The sequence below is a fragment of the Bubalus bubalis genome, chromosome 17, assembly GCF_019923935.1.
Source record: "Bubalus bubalis isolate 160015118507 breed Murrah chromosome 17, NDDB_SH_1, whole genome shotgun sequence".
Taxonomy (NCBI): domain Eukaryota; kingdom Metazoa; phylum Chordata; class Mammalia; order Artiodactyla; family Bovidae; genus Bubalus; species Bubalus bubalis.
The window spans coordinates 35514028-35530406 of record NC_059173.1 but is presented as its reverse complement, the minus strand read 5'-3'; the positions used below and the strand labels follow the sequence as shown (position 1 = coordinate 35530406).

Below are 16379 nucleotides of genomic sequence, written 5' to 3'. Positions count from 1 at the left end.
TTCTAGATAAGGAAATTGAGAAAAGATAATTAGCTCAATATCATAGACCTGCAAAATGATAAAGGGAAAATTTTTCTTCTTATTATGCAACTGTTATTCTATATTTAAAACACCTATCTGAAATTCTTAAATATACACAACTTCCCTCCAAAGCATTTTGGAAACTGAAAAAAATGATGAAAAATTCATAGACTGTTATAATTTTCATAAAATGTAGCCCATGGTGAATTTTCTATATGAAAATAACAGGTAGCACTTATTGCTCATTTGACCTTTTCAAACATAACCTCATTTAACCCACAGATTAGTCCTATGTGATTGATAATATTATACAGGAGACATAAAGCTTTAGAGGAGTATTCATACAGCTAATGTGATTATAAAACTGGATTATGTCTATGTCTGGTTGACCTCGAAGGCTACTTTTTAATCTCTCTAATACATTGTTTCTAAAAAGAAACCAGTCTTCAGTTTATGAGACCGTAATGTTGTCTGCTCCATTTTTATTATATCACTGAAAGACATACATGCATTAGTTCAGTTCAGTTCAGTTCAGTCTCTCAGTCGTGTCTGACTCTTTGCGACCCCATGAATCGCAGCATGCCAGGCCTCCCTGTCCATCACCAATTCCCAGAGTTCACCCAGACTCACGTCCATCGAGTCAGTGATGCCATCCAGCCATCTCATCCTCTGTTGTCCCCTTCTCCTCCTGCCCCCGATCCCTCCCAGCATCAGAGTCTTTTCCAATGAGTCAACTCTTCGCATGAGGTGGCCAAAATACCGGAGTTTCAGCTTTAGCATCATTCCTTCCAAAGAAATCCCAGGGCTGATCTCCTTCAGAATGGACTGGTTGGATCTCCTTGCAGTCCAAGGGATTCTCAAGAGTCTTCTCCAACACCACAGTTCAAAAGCATCAATTCTTTGGCGCTCAGCTTTCTTCGTAGTCCAACTCTCACATCCATACATGACCACTGGAAAAACCATAGCCTTGACTAGACGGACCTTTTTTGGCAAAAATACATGCACTAACTTCATATTAAAAGAAAGGATGAAGATTTCTATTTCTATTTCTATGTGGTCTGAGTAACTTTGATATTCTAGAATCAAAATAATGATGTCTGGCAATTTTCTTTGATAAGCCAAATTAAGGTAAATCAGCCCTAAACTGCTATGATTACCTATACTTTGATTAATACGAACTGGACTGTTTATGACATTTTCATAAATGAAATGGCAAGAAGAATTAGATAAATTGAATATATCTAATTGTAGAAAATAGCAGTTGTAAAACTTGTGTTATAAGCAGTGATCTTGATTAAAAATTGATGAAAGTACTTTAACTTCATTGCCTTAAAATTCAGTAAGGGAGATAACCATTGATATTAAATTGTTTAATATGTTATTGTATGTTGTTTAATATGTAATTGTATATTTTTTAATAAATTTAGTTATATTTTATATATAAATGTATATATAAAATATAAATATAAGTTATATTTAGCAAAGCAAGATTAATAGGAATACATTATATCTAGTGTATTCATGAGAAGCTCAAATTTAAATACAAATATTTGTATATATGAAGATTCTAAGTGATTATTTTCCATTACTATACTATTCTCAACTTGGTAACAAATGATATGCCACTGATAGCTATCCAGAGGCCATAATTTGAAAATGCTGTAAAATTTGGTTCCTCAATGATTCTGGATAACATGGCATAGGGTTTAACATCATGTTTGAGAAATACACACCTTTTGGTTCCACTCCCTTTATTTTTGCTACAATAAGTGATATTTAAACATGTGTTTGCTGAAGTACTATTGTACTTTCCCCACTATGTTTGGAAAATGTACAAAGACAGGAATAGCAAAGGCTAACATTTTAGGTGGGAATGATAATGCATGATTAAATGCCAAATCATGTTACACCGAATGTAAATGCTATGAAAATTCAGACAAGAAGAAATGAGTAAGACCCACAGTAATTAGGGATGAATTATATAGGTTTTGGAAGTGTGGCTGTAAATGTAGATTAAAAGGAATTTGATTAATAAAATGTGTGATATGCTTTTTAGTCACTGAGGGAAATTATTGGTTTTTATGAAATATTGATGAGAACAATCTTGCTGGAGAACAGATCATTTGTTGGAAAATAATAAAGATCACCATTACATATTTTCAGTAAGATTTAATTTTTTTCTTTTTGCAAAACTTTTTTCTCCCCAGTTCTCAGCTACCTCCAAGGGAGCAGAATCTCCTGCCAGTCTTAGGAATCTAACTGGTAGAGAAGCAGTAATGTTAAGCCAGGAGAACTGCTGAAATCTTATTTTCTTAAAAAAAATAATTGGAGTATTGTTGCTTTACAATATTGTGTCAGTTTTGCTGTACACCAAAGTGAAGCAGCTATACATATAGCCCCTCTGTTTTGGATTCCCTTCCCATTTAGGTCACCACAGAGCACTGAGTAGAGCTCCCTGTGCTGCACAGTAGGTTTTCATTAATTTATTTTCTACATAGTAGTTTATATATAAAACCAATTTATTATCATAGTTAAGGATCTGATCAGTGAGAGAATCAGGTCGACAATATGTCTAGGGGTTTTCAAATTTAATGCTTACATTTTTATCAAACATCAAAGCCTCTCTCTTTACCTTTGACTCAAAATTCATTCCCAGTAATTCGTTCTGGATCTAGAAGCATCTATATACTACTCTTGGGTGAACCCACAATGTGGCACCCATGTTGAGTGTATACAGTTTTGGTAACCTGATTTGTTGCGTGCTTATTTCTGCTTTCTTTATACTACTATTGTCAGTGTGTTTTCATTCACAGCTATGCAAATGACAGAATGCATTTGTAATCCAAATTATGCAGAAGTTCATGTATTTGCCTTTCTTTATATGTTAGAGAACCCTAGCCTATAAAGCGGAGAAGGCAATGGCACCCCACTCCAGTACTTTTGCCTGGAAGATCCCATGGACAGAGGAGCCTGGTAGGCTGCAGTCCATGAGGTTGCTAAGAATTGGACACGACTGAGCGACTTCACTTTCACCTTTCACTTTCATGCTTTGGAGAAGGAAATGGCAACCCACTCCAGTGTTCTTGCCTGGAGGACCCCAGGGATGGGGAAGCCTGGTGGGCTTCCGTCTATGGGGTCACAGAGTCGGACACGACTGAAGCGACTTAGCAGCAGCAGCAGCAGCCTATAACGTATTTTTAAACAAGCTATTTTACATGTTGAGTATACTAATGTTCTATATGTAGGGTTATGCATAACTATTATTGTCAATTACTTTTTTATTTTACTATCCCATTTTTTATTACTTTGTAGAATTGCTTAGTTTTTTAAACTTCCAGAATATAAGTCAAGGGCTTCCTAGGTGACTCAGTTGTAAAGAATCTGCCCAAGCTGGTGGAATTGTACATAGATGCAGCCACTATGGAAAATAATATGAAACTTCCTAAGAAAATTAAAAATAGAATTACCATACAACCAAGGAATTCCATTTCTGAGTACTTTTCTGAAGAAAACAAAAAAATATGTTCACTGCAGCATTATTTACAATAGCGAAGATATGGAAGCAACCTAAGTGCCCATCAACAGATGAATCGATAAAAAGACTTTATTTATGTATACCATGGAATATTACTTATCCATAAAGATGAGTGAAACCTTGCCATTTTTGACAATGTAGATGAACCTAGAGGGTATTATGGTAACTAAAATAAATCAGAGGAAGATGAATATAGTATGATTTCACTTATATATGTAATCTAAAAAAAAAAAACAAAACAAGCGAACAAACATAGCAAGACAGAAATAAAGTCATAGATAAAGAGAATAAAAAGGTGAGCGTCTGATGGGAGGGGTGGGGAAATTAATGAAATAGGTGAGGGAGATTAAGAGGTACAAGCTTCCAGTTACAAAATACATGAGTTATGGGGAGTGGGGGAATACAGTCAATAATAATGTAGTATCTATGTATGGTGACAGGTAGTAACCAGATTTATTGTGGTGATCATTCTGCAATATAGAGAAAGGCTGCATCACTATATTGCACACTGCCACCTAACAAAGTGTCAATTATACTTTAAAGACCAACAAGTAAACAAACTCATAGAAAAGAGATCAGATTTGAGGTTACCCAAGGCAGAGAATGGAGAAGGCAATGGCACCCCACTCCAGTACTCTTGCCTGTAAAGTCCCATGGATGGGGGAGCCTGGTGGGCTGCAGTCCATGGGGTTGCTAAGTCGGACAAGACTGAGCGACTTCACTTTCACTTTCCACTTTCATACATTGGAGAAGGAAATGGCAACCCACTCTAGTGTTCTTGCCTGGAGAATCCCAGGGATGGTGGAGCCTGATGGGCTGCCGTCTATGGGGTTGCACATGACTGAAGTGACTTAGCAGCAGCAGCAAGGCAGAGAATGGGGAAAGATAGAATTACCTGAATGCGACACAAACTTCTAGTTATAAGATAAATAAATGCTAGGGACGTAATAGATGACATGACGAGTTTAATGAACACTGCCTCATCTTATGTATGAATATTGTTAAGACAGTAAACAATGAGAGTTCTTATCACAAGGGAAAACAATTTTGTCTATTTTGCATTTATGTGAGATGCTAGATGTTCACTAAACTTAGTGTGATAATCATTCCATGATGGAAGTTAAATTATTATGTTGTACACCTTAAATGTACACAGTGCTGTATGTCAATTATATCTCAATAAATCTGGAAGAAAAATATATGTTGTCTGCACTTTCACACAGATGAAGGCAATATGAATGGGAAGCCTAAGCTATTTACTATATGGACCATGCAGAATACAAGTTTGCTGATATGGATTCCAGGCTATAACTTACCCTGGTTGTCACTTAATCCTATTAGTTAAATTCCACCTTTAGTAGTTTCTTTAGCTTCTATTCCCTTCTGGTGACTTCAGGAAAGTCAAGTCTCAGACTTTGCTTTTCTGATCTATTTATTTTACATTCAATTCCTTTAAGAGTTTATTCATTCTTTTTGCCTTATTATGATCATGGTTGGATGACAACCAGGAATTAATATTTGGCCTTGCCATTCACCAGATCTTCCTCCCTCCCTGTCTTCCCCAAAAAACTATTGAATAGGCAATTTGAAATAGAAACATAATAGAGAGAAGAAAGTGTACTGTATTAAAGAAAGTATTAAAGTTGATTCCAAAGTTAAATAGAAAATAATTTTTAAAAGGAGAATACATACACACACATGAACACACAGACAGGTACATGAATGACAGCTATTTAGATATAGATACACAGATAATGTAGATAGATACATGGTACCTATCTATATAATCTAGCTAAGATTAGGTTTATATTGCATGTGTGCTCAGTCATGTTAGAGTCTCTGCGACCCCATGGACTGTATCCTGGCAGGCTCCTTTGTCCATGAGATTGTCCAGGCAAGAATACTGGAGTATGTTGCCATCTCCTCCTCCATGGAGTCTTCCCGATCCATGGATTGAACCCACATCTCTGGTGTCTCCAGCATTGGCAGGCAGGTTCTTTATTTGTTGTCATTTTGATGACAGCCATTCTGGCAGATGGATGTGATGTCTCACTGTAGTTTTAATTTGCATTTCCCTGATGATTAGTGTCTGTTTTCATAGACCTGTTGTCCATCTGTATGTCTTTGGGAAAAATACCTATTCAGGTCCTCTGTCCATTTTTTAATTGAGTTATTTGCTTTTTAAATATTGAGATATGTACCACTTATCCTGTCTGTGATGCAATTGTCTTGCTATTCATACTGTCCTACTGTTCACTGTGAGGTACCCTTTTCACTGGTTAGCTACTATCCAGGGTAGGCAAGGTGCAACCTTAGAGGCTGGAAGATTTGAGGAGCCATAGGATCTGCAGATAAGTTTATACTCTTCTGGCTGGCAAGGCAGCCATAACACAGCCTCTCTCCTGGCTGACAGAGCAGCCTTAGCAGCAGCCACAACAGAACCATACAGCAGCCATAATGGAGCCATATCATAATCTCATATAACATAATCATGGTGTCACTCCAATGTAGCCTCAGTGCAGCAGCAGCAGCAGCCAGGGCTTTCAAGGTGAAGCTTATACAGGTGTACTGCAGAAAGTAGCCTGTGACCAAGCAAGTACCTCGTGATGCACATGCACAGTGTTACCAATGATCTCAGCTGTTACATAAATCTCGTGACGTGCATGTGCAGTACTATAAGTGATCTCAGCTGTTGCATCAGTTCAGTTCAGTTCAGTTCGGTTCACTCAGTCGTGTCCGACGTTTTGCGACCCCATGAATTGCAGCACGGCAGGCCTCCCTGACCATCACCAACTCCCAGAGTTCACTCAGACTCACGTCCATCGAGTCGGTGATGCCATCCAGCCATCTCATCCTCTGTCATCCCCTTCTCCTCCTGCCCCCAATCCCTCCCAGCATCAGAGTCTTTTCCAATGAGTCAACTCTTTGCATGAGGTGGCCAAAGTACTGAAGTTTCAGCTTTAGCATCATTTCTTCCAAAGAAATCCCAGGGCTGATCTCCTTCAGAATGGACTGGTTGGATCTCCTTGCAGTCCAAGGGACTCTCAAGAGTCTTCTCCAACACCACAGTTCAGAAGCATCAATTCTTCGATGTTCAGCCTTCTTCACAGTCCAACTCTCACATCCATACATGACCACAGGAAAAACCATAGCCTTGACTAGATGAACCTTTGTTGGCAAAGTAATGTCTTTGCTTTTCAATATGCTATCTAGGTTGGTCATAACTTTCCCTCCAAGGAGTAAGTGTCTTTTAATTTCATGGCTGCAGTCACCATCTGCAGTGATTTTGGAGCCCAGAAAAATAAAGTCTGACACTGTTTCCACTGTTTCCCCATCTATTTCCCATGAAGTGATGGGGACCGGATGCCATGATCTTCGTTTTCTGAATGTAAGCTTTAAGCCAACTTTTTCACTCTCCTCTTTCACATTCATCAAGAGGTTTTTTAGTTCTTCTTCACTTTCTGCCATAAGGGTGGTGTCATCTGCATATCTGAGGTTATTGATATTTCCACTGGCAATCTTGGTTCCAGCTTGGCTTCTTCCAGTCCAGCGTTTCTCATGATGTACTCTGCATATAAGTTAAATAAGCCAGGTGACAATATACAGCCTTGACGTACTCCTTTTCCTATTGGGAACCAGTCTGTTGTTCCATGTCCAGTTCTAACTGTTGCTTCCTGACCTGCATACAAATTTCTCAAGAGGCAGGTCAGGTGCTCTCTCTCCACATGATAGATACTATTTAAATGAATGGGTGTAGATATGTTCCAATAAATATTTATTTATGTGAATTTGAATACCATTTGATGTTTACCTGTCACCACATAGTATTCTTCTTTTGACTTTTCTTCAACCATTAAAAAAATGCCAAAAAAATTCTTAATTCCTAAGCCACATACCAAAATAGGCAGTGGATTGAATTTGGTCTGGGGCCATTGATTGCTAATTCTGTCTTACAACACTGAAAAAACATATTCCAGGAAGAACCAAATTCTGAAACAGCTGAATATGAGAGAAATGATAAGCAACTTGAGAGCAGGCATTCACTCATATTCATGTTTTTCTTTCCAAACATAGCTTTGCATGATATCTTTCACATAGAAAGTGTCCAATAAATTCTCCCCAACAAGAAGTGAAGACCAATGATTGTAAATTCTGAGGCCATTGATGAGTTTTCAAGACCTCTCTTTTGGAAGAGCCAGGATCTCTCAAATGCCAGTTTGAAGTATGAACAATTTAGAATGAAAGGTCAAGAAATGAAATTAAGGTTCTCGAAAACTTGCTCAAAATATAAAGAGAATTAGATTGGCTATTGGAACGGAAAGCAGATGAATTCAATTAATGTTTGCTTAAATTACTAAGGCATGTGCGTGTTCCAATGCACCTGGAGGTATAACTAAAGTTATAGATTAAATGTGTGCTTCCCAGGCGGTGCTACCTGCCTGCCAATGCAGGAGACATAAGAGACATGAGTTTGATCCCTGAATTGGGAAGATCCTGTGGAGGAGGGCATGGCAACCTACTCCAGTATTCTTGCCTGGAAAATCCCACAGACAGAGGAGACTACCAGCCTACAGTCCAAAGGGTCACAAAGAGTTGGACATGACTAAAGTGACTTAGCACATTGATTAAATGTAGGCAGATTGTTTCTGCATGCAAAGGGTAGTGGACAAACCATAATTAGAGAGAGGATGGGAGGAAAGAATAATGCCAGAATCCTGTTGAGCTGGATGAAAGGGAAACAGAGGTGCTTGTAACAAATCCATTCATCCTCACTATGAATGGCACAGGAGTGACTATGAAGAAAAGGAGGAAAGATACAAGATTGGAGATTTAAGAGCAAAGTATTTGTAATAGGTAATCAATACAATAAATGAAAATGACTGAGTCCTATAAAAGATGAATATATATATATATTCAAACTATATTTTGAATATTCAAAATATATTCAACTATTCAAACTATAATTTTGGTTTAGCAGATCAGGAAGCATCAACACTAGTTTAATTGCTAAGTTAAAATTTCCATTATCACTAATGGTATATTCCTTTAAAATTTTGGAAGAAGATAATTCATACACAGGAAATATATAATGAAATATGTAAGTGACCCACAAGGAAATAGATAAGTATTAATTATGAGCTAGAATTGTCTTTTTATTATTGACTCATTCTCATTAGCTCTAAATTCGTATTAACCCTTTTACTCTCAATGACAGTATACGTTTCTATAAAGATGATTGAATGATACTCTTTAATATAATTCCTGACAGTTTTCCTCATCAGTACCTATTATCTTAATCTTCTTTTGCATCTCTGGTATTTTTTAGCTTTTCTTTTATCCCACTGAGTGCCTAATGCATGTGAAATATATTCCCCTACTATTCCTATCCTCAGAAATAAGTATTCATCTATGTAATCTGGAAAAAGAGGACTGTTACTGTAAAAAGGAACCTAATAGACTATAATCAGAAATAATGGCGTAAAGCACAGCAAAGAAAATTTAGGGTGACTGTCAGGCAAGTTTTAATGGCTTTGTAAAAAGGATTGTGAGTCTGGTCAGGGACATCTTCTAGTGACAGCATACAAAGTAGGAGATAATTCCCAGCAGAGCAGTTTATTTTCCTGTTGAATAGTTTTGTAGCAAAGAGGTGGAAATTGCTCCTGGTTCAGCAGTTGTTTGGCTGACAGTTTCGTGTCAGGTCACTCATGCTTTCTGTTATTTTGGCAGGTTTCATTGTGAGATTTTACATAACAGCAAAGAATTTGTAAACAACTTCCCTATATTCAGAAACTTTCATCAACCTTAGGTCCCACTTTTCCCCACCTTTTCAGGCTTCTCAAGTACATATTTTATATCGTGTTTGGTTCTCATGAAACAGGTCCTTGTCAAAGATGTTCAAGATTCTTCTAAAGAAAAATGTTTGGTGTAGAAAATAATGTTTCATTGAAAATTGATGAATGAAGGTAAAATCCTGTACTGTGTTCTGGACATGTGCTGAGAACAGATTTCTGCCTTTTGGCTTGTGCTGCCTGCCTTTGGGTGCCATGGACACTCACTGCTGATGGTAATCTTAATATTATTGTGGTGCATTCTATAAATTGGTGTTCATTCCAACCCTCCGTAACTACCAGAAACATACATTGGATACTTAGTTTTCTTTTTTGTTTGTTTGTTTATGTCCTGGGAGCCTGGAACAACTGCACTGTTCAGGAAACGCTACTGTTATATATCCCTGGTGTTTTAGTGAACTTGGTACTTCTGGACTGGATTTTAAAAATGAGTGGGCCCTCCAGGTTCTTCAGAATCAGATCTAAGGGTGGAGAACAAAACCAGCAGAGCACATACTGAGCTTCTCATTCCAAAGTGCTCTGGTTTTTACATTACTTTCCAAATTTTATGCAAGAAAGAGAAGCATCTTCTGTGGTTGTGCTGCCTGAGAATTACTGTGGTATTCATTTTAATTACTAAATGCCAGATATGGTTTATCTACTGTCAGTATTATCTTTTCATTGAAAGAAATGTTTAGGTGGTGTTGATAATGAACATTTTATTGATTTTGTTTCATGATTATTAAATACAAATGGTGGATGGGCTCTCTGATGAAAAATAATTGTTTTTGTTCAAATTAGAGAAGAAGGTGAGTATTTTAATTGAGCTTTGGAGTTACTACCTAGAGTATACAAATCAATGTTAGACATGGTACTCAGAGATCAGGCCTAAATCATAAAAAAGTGCCACACTAGAATCAGTGTTTATCATTATATTATCATTAAATAAATATACGCTTATACATATTTTGTGTGGAGCTCTCTTGCTAGTGGTTTTTCTAACTATAAATAAATCGAGAGAATTACAAACCCAATGTGTGTGTGTTTCATTCAGTCATGTCCGACTCTTTGGGACCACGCTGTCTATAGCCTGCCAGGCTCCTCTCTCCATGGAATTCTCCAGGCAAGAATACTAGAGTGGATAGCCATTCACTTCTCCAGGGGATCTTTCTGGCCCAGGAATTGAACCTGGGTGTGCCACATTGCAGGAAGATTCTTTATCACCTGAGCCACCAGAAAAGCAAACCAGTGAATAAAAGGAAAACCTGGAGCAAAAATAAAGACCTAAATGACATTATTCTACTTTCAATATCTGCAGATGCAAATCAGAAGGACATAAGTATACCTTCAACATTTATTTAATTTTGAAGGATGAAATAGAAGATCTAGCACAAACAATATAATATTCAGCCAGAAGGCAGTTCTAGGGTAATGCAGCAAAAAAAAAAAAAAAAAAAAAAAAGTCAGATGAAAGAATTTTGTAAAATTTGACCTTGATACCAAATCAAAAATAAAATAAATATTATGAAAAAAAATCTTTAGCATTTTTTCCAAGTTCCTGATTCTCCATAAACTAGGATTCTTCTTTTTCAGTGGGTTTGGTAGCTTTTGAATGGATTATGAATGTACCTTGGGTTTGGAGAGGCTCTAGATGTACTGGTACAGAAGTTTGAGACTGGAGGATTTGGGAGGAAACATTGGACTTATTATGTATTTAAGCAGTTACTGAGTTATGAACAGGTAAGGATGGATGAAAGGACTATATGAATATAACAATATTCATATATTACTATAAATGAGCATTTAAAACTTGAGAAAATATATTCTAAAGGATTATTCACACTAGTTTCTATACACATTTAATGAACTTAAGTATGTACTGCATACTGTTTTGTTTAACTCTATATATTTGATATAAATATAAATATATAGCATATAAATATATATTACCATATGTATTTATATATATACATATATACAAATATATATAACTTTCTATGACAAAAGTAGTAAAGTGTCCAGCATTAATGTTACTCGTCATATGTCCATGTCCATGTTATAATTGAAGATATTCATTTAATTTTATATTTTCTAAATTTTAGGATGAAGTCTGTCCTAAAGCTGAAGGTGATGAAATCCAGAGGTGTGTGTGGGCCTCAGCTGTCAATGTCAAGGACAAGTTCATCTATGTCGCACAGCCAACTTTGGATAGAGTCCTTGTTGTTGACGTGCAGTCTCAAAAAGTTGTTCAGGTATGAATGACTCCTCTTTCTGAAATGAAAGTAGTTTTAAAGAAAATTTAATTTAATGTAATAGTCATTACGAGGTAACCTGTCAGTTGATTGTCATTGATAACTTGTTTCATTACTTGAATAAATAGAAAATACATGAGTTTTCTGCAAACTCTCCTCTCACTCTACTACTTGACCCTAAGCAATTAAACAAGCAATTGAAAGAGCTTTTATTTTCAACAATTAGATTCCAAGAATACTTTATAATACCAACATGACCATTTACACAGAAATCATCCTCAGAGTTGCTTTTTATGTATAGAGCAAAGAGAGTCCTTCCTGGTCCATGGACAATTAAGGTATCCTAGTTACAATGGCACCCCACTCCAGTATTTTTGCCTGGAAAATCCCATGGGCGGAGGAGCCTGGTATGCTGCAGTCCGTGGGGTCATGAAGAGTCGGACATAACTGACCGACTTCACTTTCACTTTTCACTTTCATGCATTGGAGAAGGCAATGGCAACCCACTCCAGTGTTCTTGCCTGGAGAATCCCAGGGACAGGGGAGTCTGGTGGGCTGCCGTCTATGGGGTCGCACAGAGACGGACACGACTGAAGAGACTTAGCAGCATCAGCAGTTACCATCACAGGAACAGTATTATAGCTTTCTCATTTGATTCGTAACAAAGGCTGAACAATAATAGATTTAATGGATAATAATAATTTAGTAGGTTTTACCACAGTAGTAAAACAAATATGCATAGGTCTATGACAGAGAAAAAAAATTGTCAATCTTGCCATGTAATTTTTCCATGTTGCCATGATTATGGTTATGGAGACTATTCTGGTTTGAGTCATCAACTATTTTATCTCCTGCTCTTTCCAAAACTATCCAACTTGGACCATCTACTAGAATTCCGTCTTACAACAAGCAAGGGAAAGGATAGGATTTGCCTCCTGGCAGCCTGGCTTCAGCCTCCAAGCCTTTGACTGTTAGGATCTATGGCTTCTCAGCTCAGGGGAAACAAACTTAAAATAGCATCCTGAGATATGTATCAATACAATCTGTTAAATCAGAATAATAACTGTACACATTTTGTGTGTGTGCTCAGTTGTGTTTGACTTTTTGCGACCCCATGGACTGTAGTCAGCCAGGCTCCTCTAACCATGGGATTTCCTGGGCAAGAATATTTAAGTAGGCTGCCATTTCCTACTTCAGAGAATCTTCCCAACCCAAGAATTGCACCCACGTCTCTTGCATCTCCTGCAGTGGCAGGCAGATTACCACTGAAGCATCTTGAAAGTGTACATATCCCATAACATTATATTAAGGGTTATATCAATTAATGCATAAAAGCATTTAAGCATTTATAACAGGGCCTGGTATATGCACTGTATACTGGTTTACTATCAAAATTCTGACAGACCCTGAAACCTAACCATTTCTTACTTTTATAGTTTTTTTTTTTTTCTTGCATCAATATTGGTTTGAAGTAGCTGTTAGTACCTCTAATATTGATTCCTGACTATAACAAAAAATATTCTAAGAAGTTCAAAATCATGCTTCTCACTATAATAGCTTTTAACAACTTCATATGATTTCTTCCAATCATCTATCCATTTTGGTATGCATTTGTTAATTGTCTTTTGTAAGATGTACTTGGTATCACAGATAAACAGATAAAAAGTGTTTGAAAGCTCTGGTGTCTACAGAGTTATAAATTTGTGGTTCAGTTTCAAATATGAGAATGAACAGTAGGGTCATGAAAGGATGAATAACTGTCTTCTAGAAAATTCTAAGGCCTTCAGGGTTACGTACTTCTTGTGTGCACCCTATCTAATGGGTGTCTATCTAATGGTCAGTGTCTACTGGGAGAACATATTTTTCTGTATATTTTACATTCTATGTGTCTGTCTTTGAGACTGCTTGATTTTTGACCGGGTTTATTTTACTTTGATTTCAGCGGCAACATAGGCCAGTGAATTACAGGCATTAGTCAAGGATTATCAATAGTCTTTAGCTGGTAGGTTAAAATTAGATGTTCTTTCAGGAATAATCAGGCTGGTCTTTAAATTCAGTGTTCAAACCAGAAACCTACACCAACTGAATATGTATTACCTACTAGATATTTGAAAGTGAGAAAAGTTAACATCATTTATTATTCATATAACTTCTATCTTCAGACAATGATGTAAATTTTAAAATTAATAGAAAATATCAATAATGAAAATTCAGGCAATGGTAAAAAAAATCACATAAATGATATCATTTTCAAAATGACTATAATGGCTATAAAATACCAGGAGAATGAAAAAGACATACAAGGATAAAATATTAAAATATAATGTAATTATGATTGTGGGTATTTTTCAGACAAGAATCTAAAACTTACACTTTTATAAGTTAGAAAATTCAGACTCAGTCTAAATGGATTTTCCTGTGATTTTGGTATTAAAATATTAATAATTATGCTTTATTACTCTTTCTAGTCATTACCTATCTAAAGGTAATCATTATGCAGATTTCTGTTACCACAAGTCAGTATTGCCTGATTTTTATTATTACAGAGATGGAAATTTATACAATATTCATTGTCTGTGTCTGGCTACACTGGCTGCACAAGATAATTGTGAGGTCATTTCATTTACCTGGAGCAAGTGTTATTCTTTCATTTTTGCTGCAGAGAAATCAATTACAGTTGATTCTCATTGTTTGCTGATTCTGTATTTAAAATTCACCTACTCTCTTGAATTTATTTAGAACCACAAAACCAGTACTTATGGTATTTTGCAGTCATTCAAGGACTTGTGCAGAGTGGTGAGAAATATGTGACCAGATGGACATACATGTTTCCAGCTCAGGTTGGGGCAAGGAGACACTTGGTACATATATATAATGGAATATTTCTCAGCCATAAAAAAGTAAAACATTGGGTCATTTGTGTAGATATAAATGGACTTTTAGAGACTGTCATACAGAGTGAAGTAAGTCAGAAAAAGAAAAAAAAGTCATATATTAATACATATATGTGGAAAGTAGAAAAGTCATACAGATAATCTTATTTGCAAATCAGAAATAAAGACACAGACAAAAAGAAAAAAATATATGGACACCAAGGGGGAAAAGAGGTGTGAGATGAATTGGGAAATTGGGATTAATATATATACACACTGATATTAATATATATACACACTGATACTATGTATAAAATAGGGAACGAATGAGAACCTACTGTATGGTACAGGAAACTCTACTCAGTGCTCTGTGGTGACATAAATGGGAGGGGAATTGAGAAAAAGAGGAGATATATGTATGTTTATAGTTTATACACTTTGTTATATAGTGGAAACTAGCTCTGCATTGTAAAGCAGCTAGGTGGTGGTTTAGTCGCTAAATTGTGTCCTACCCTTGTGACCCCATGGATTGTAACCTGCCAGGTTCTTCTGTCCATGGGATTTTCCAGGCAAGAATACTGGAGTATTCCCTTCTCCGGGGGAAAAGTAAAGTAGCTATACTCTAATAAAAATTAATTAAATATATATATATATATATATCAGACTCTATTTATACACTAACATAGAAAGGATGAATTCTAGAAGGAGATAACAGAAATAAAGGGGAAAATCTGATAATATACCAAATAGAAAGAAATGGGTAAAGTTGATAATATACCATATATTATTATATATCATAATATACATATCTTATTTTATTATTTATTGTACAATTTATTTAAAAATACTCTAAATTCTCAGATTTAGAAAGGGCAATGAAACTTAAATAGAGAAAAATCAATACCTAAATATATTGACATGAAACAATTAAACATAAAATCAAAGGAAGATCTAAAAATGGTAGATGAATTACTATGAGAATAGTAGCAATTTTTCTCAATAGCTATAATGAACACCAAAAGAAAGTGAAAAAATATTATTAAAGGATGAAGTGGAAATAAAATATACTCTGATATTATATGGTCAGTAGAAAAATTTCATCAACAAAATAAAGTTATATAAAGTTGAAACTATTCATTATAAGAATAAGGAAAATAAACTAAGCTATTAAATATGATATATAGTGAGCAAATAAATTGGTAAACATAGGATCTATTAAAATATTAACTGTCAGTAATAATGGTATTCCCTGAATTTAAGGTCAACATTTTTAAGAATGAAAACACAGGACTAAAATAACAACAAAAAAAAACCGGTGTTTAAATAGTGTACAAAAACATGTAAGTGGGGAAAGGGTTGATATTATTTATATTAAGATTTCTTGTATTATGTAAGACTGGAAATAATTACTAATTAGTATGCATATGTTAAACATGTGTTTAATATTTCAAGAAAGTATATCTTAAATATTGTACCTGTCTATGAAAAAATAAAATTAAATGCACAACCTATTCATAAATACAATAGGAAAAGAAGAAATAAGGAAGAGAAAATATAAAACTGAAAACTTAAGCCAAAATTTTAAACAAAATTATATAAAACAAATGAGGGGGGGCAATGATTCCAAAAAATAAAACAAAAGACATATAGACATTATCGTATATAAAATTGATAATTAATAAGAACCTGGTATATAACACAGAGAAGTCTGCTTAATACTCTGTAATGACCTATATGGGAATAGAATCTAAAAACAGTTATATATATATATAACTGATTTACTGTGCTGTATAGCAGAAACTAACACAACATTGTAAATCAACTATATTCCAACAAAAATTAATTAAAAGCAAAACCAAAAAAAAATTAT

At 35.4% G+C, this 16379-nt stretch overlaps 1 protein-coding gene across 1 annotated transcript in view; it reads left to right on the top strand.

The window, feature by feature from the left end:
- Nucleotides 1-16379, top strand: part of FSTL5 (follistatin like 5) — an 880400-nt gene that overhangs the window by 776608 nt on the left and 87413 nt on the right. The window contains exon 12 of the mRNA XM_045163154.1: nucleotides 11487-11636. Within this exon, the coding sequence (XP_045019089.1) occupies nucleotides 11487-11636 (150 nt within the window). The remainder of the gene's footprint in view (nucleotides 1-11486; nucleotides 11637-16379) is intronic.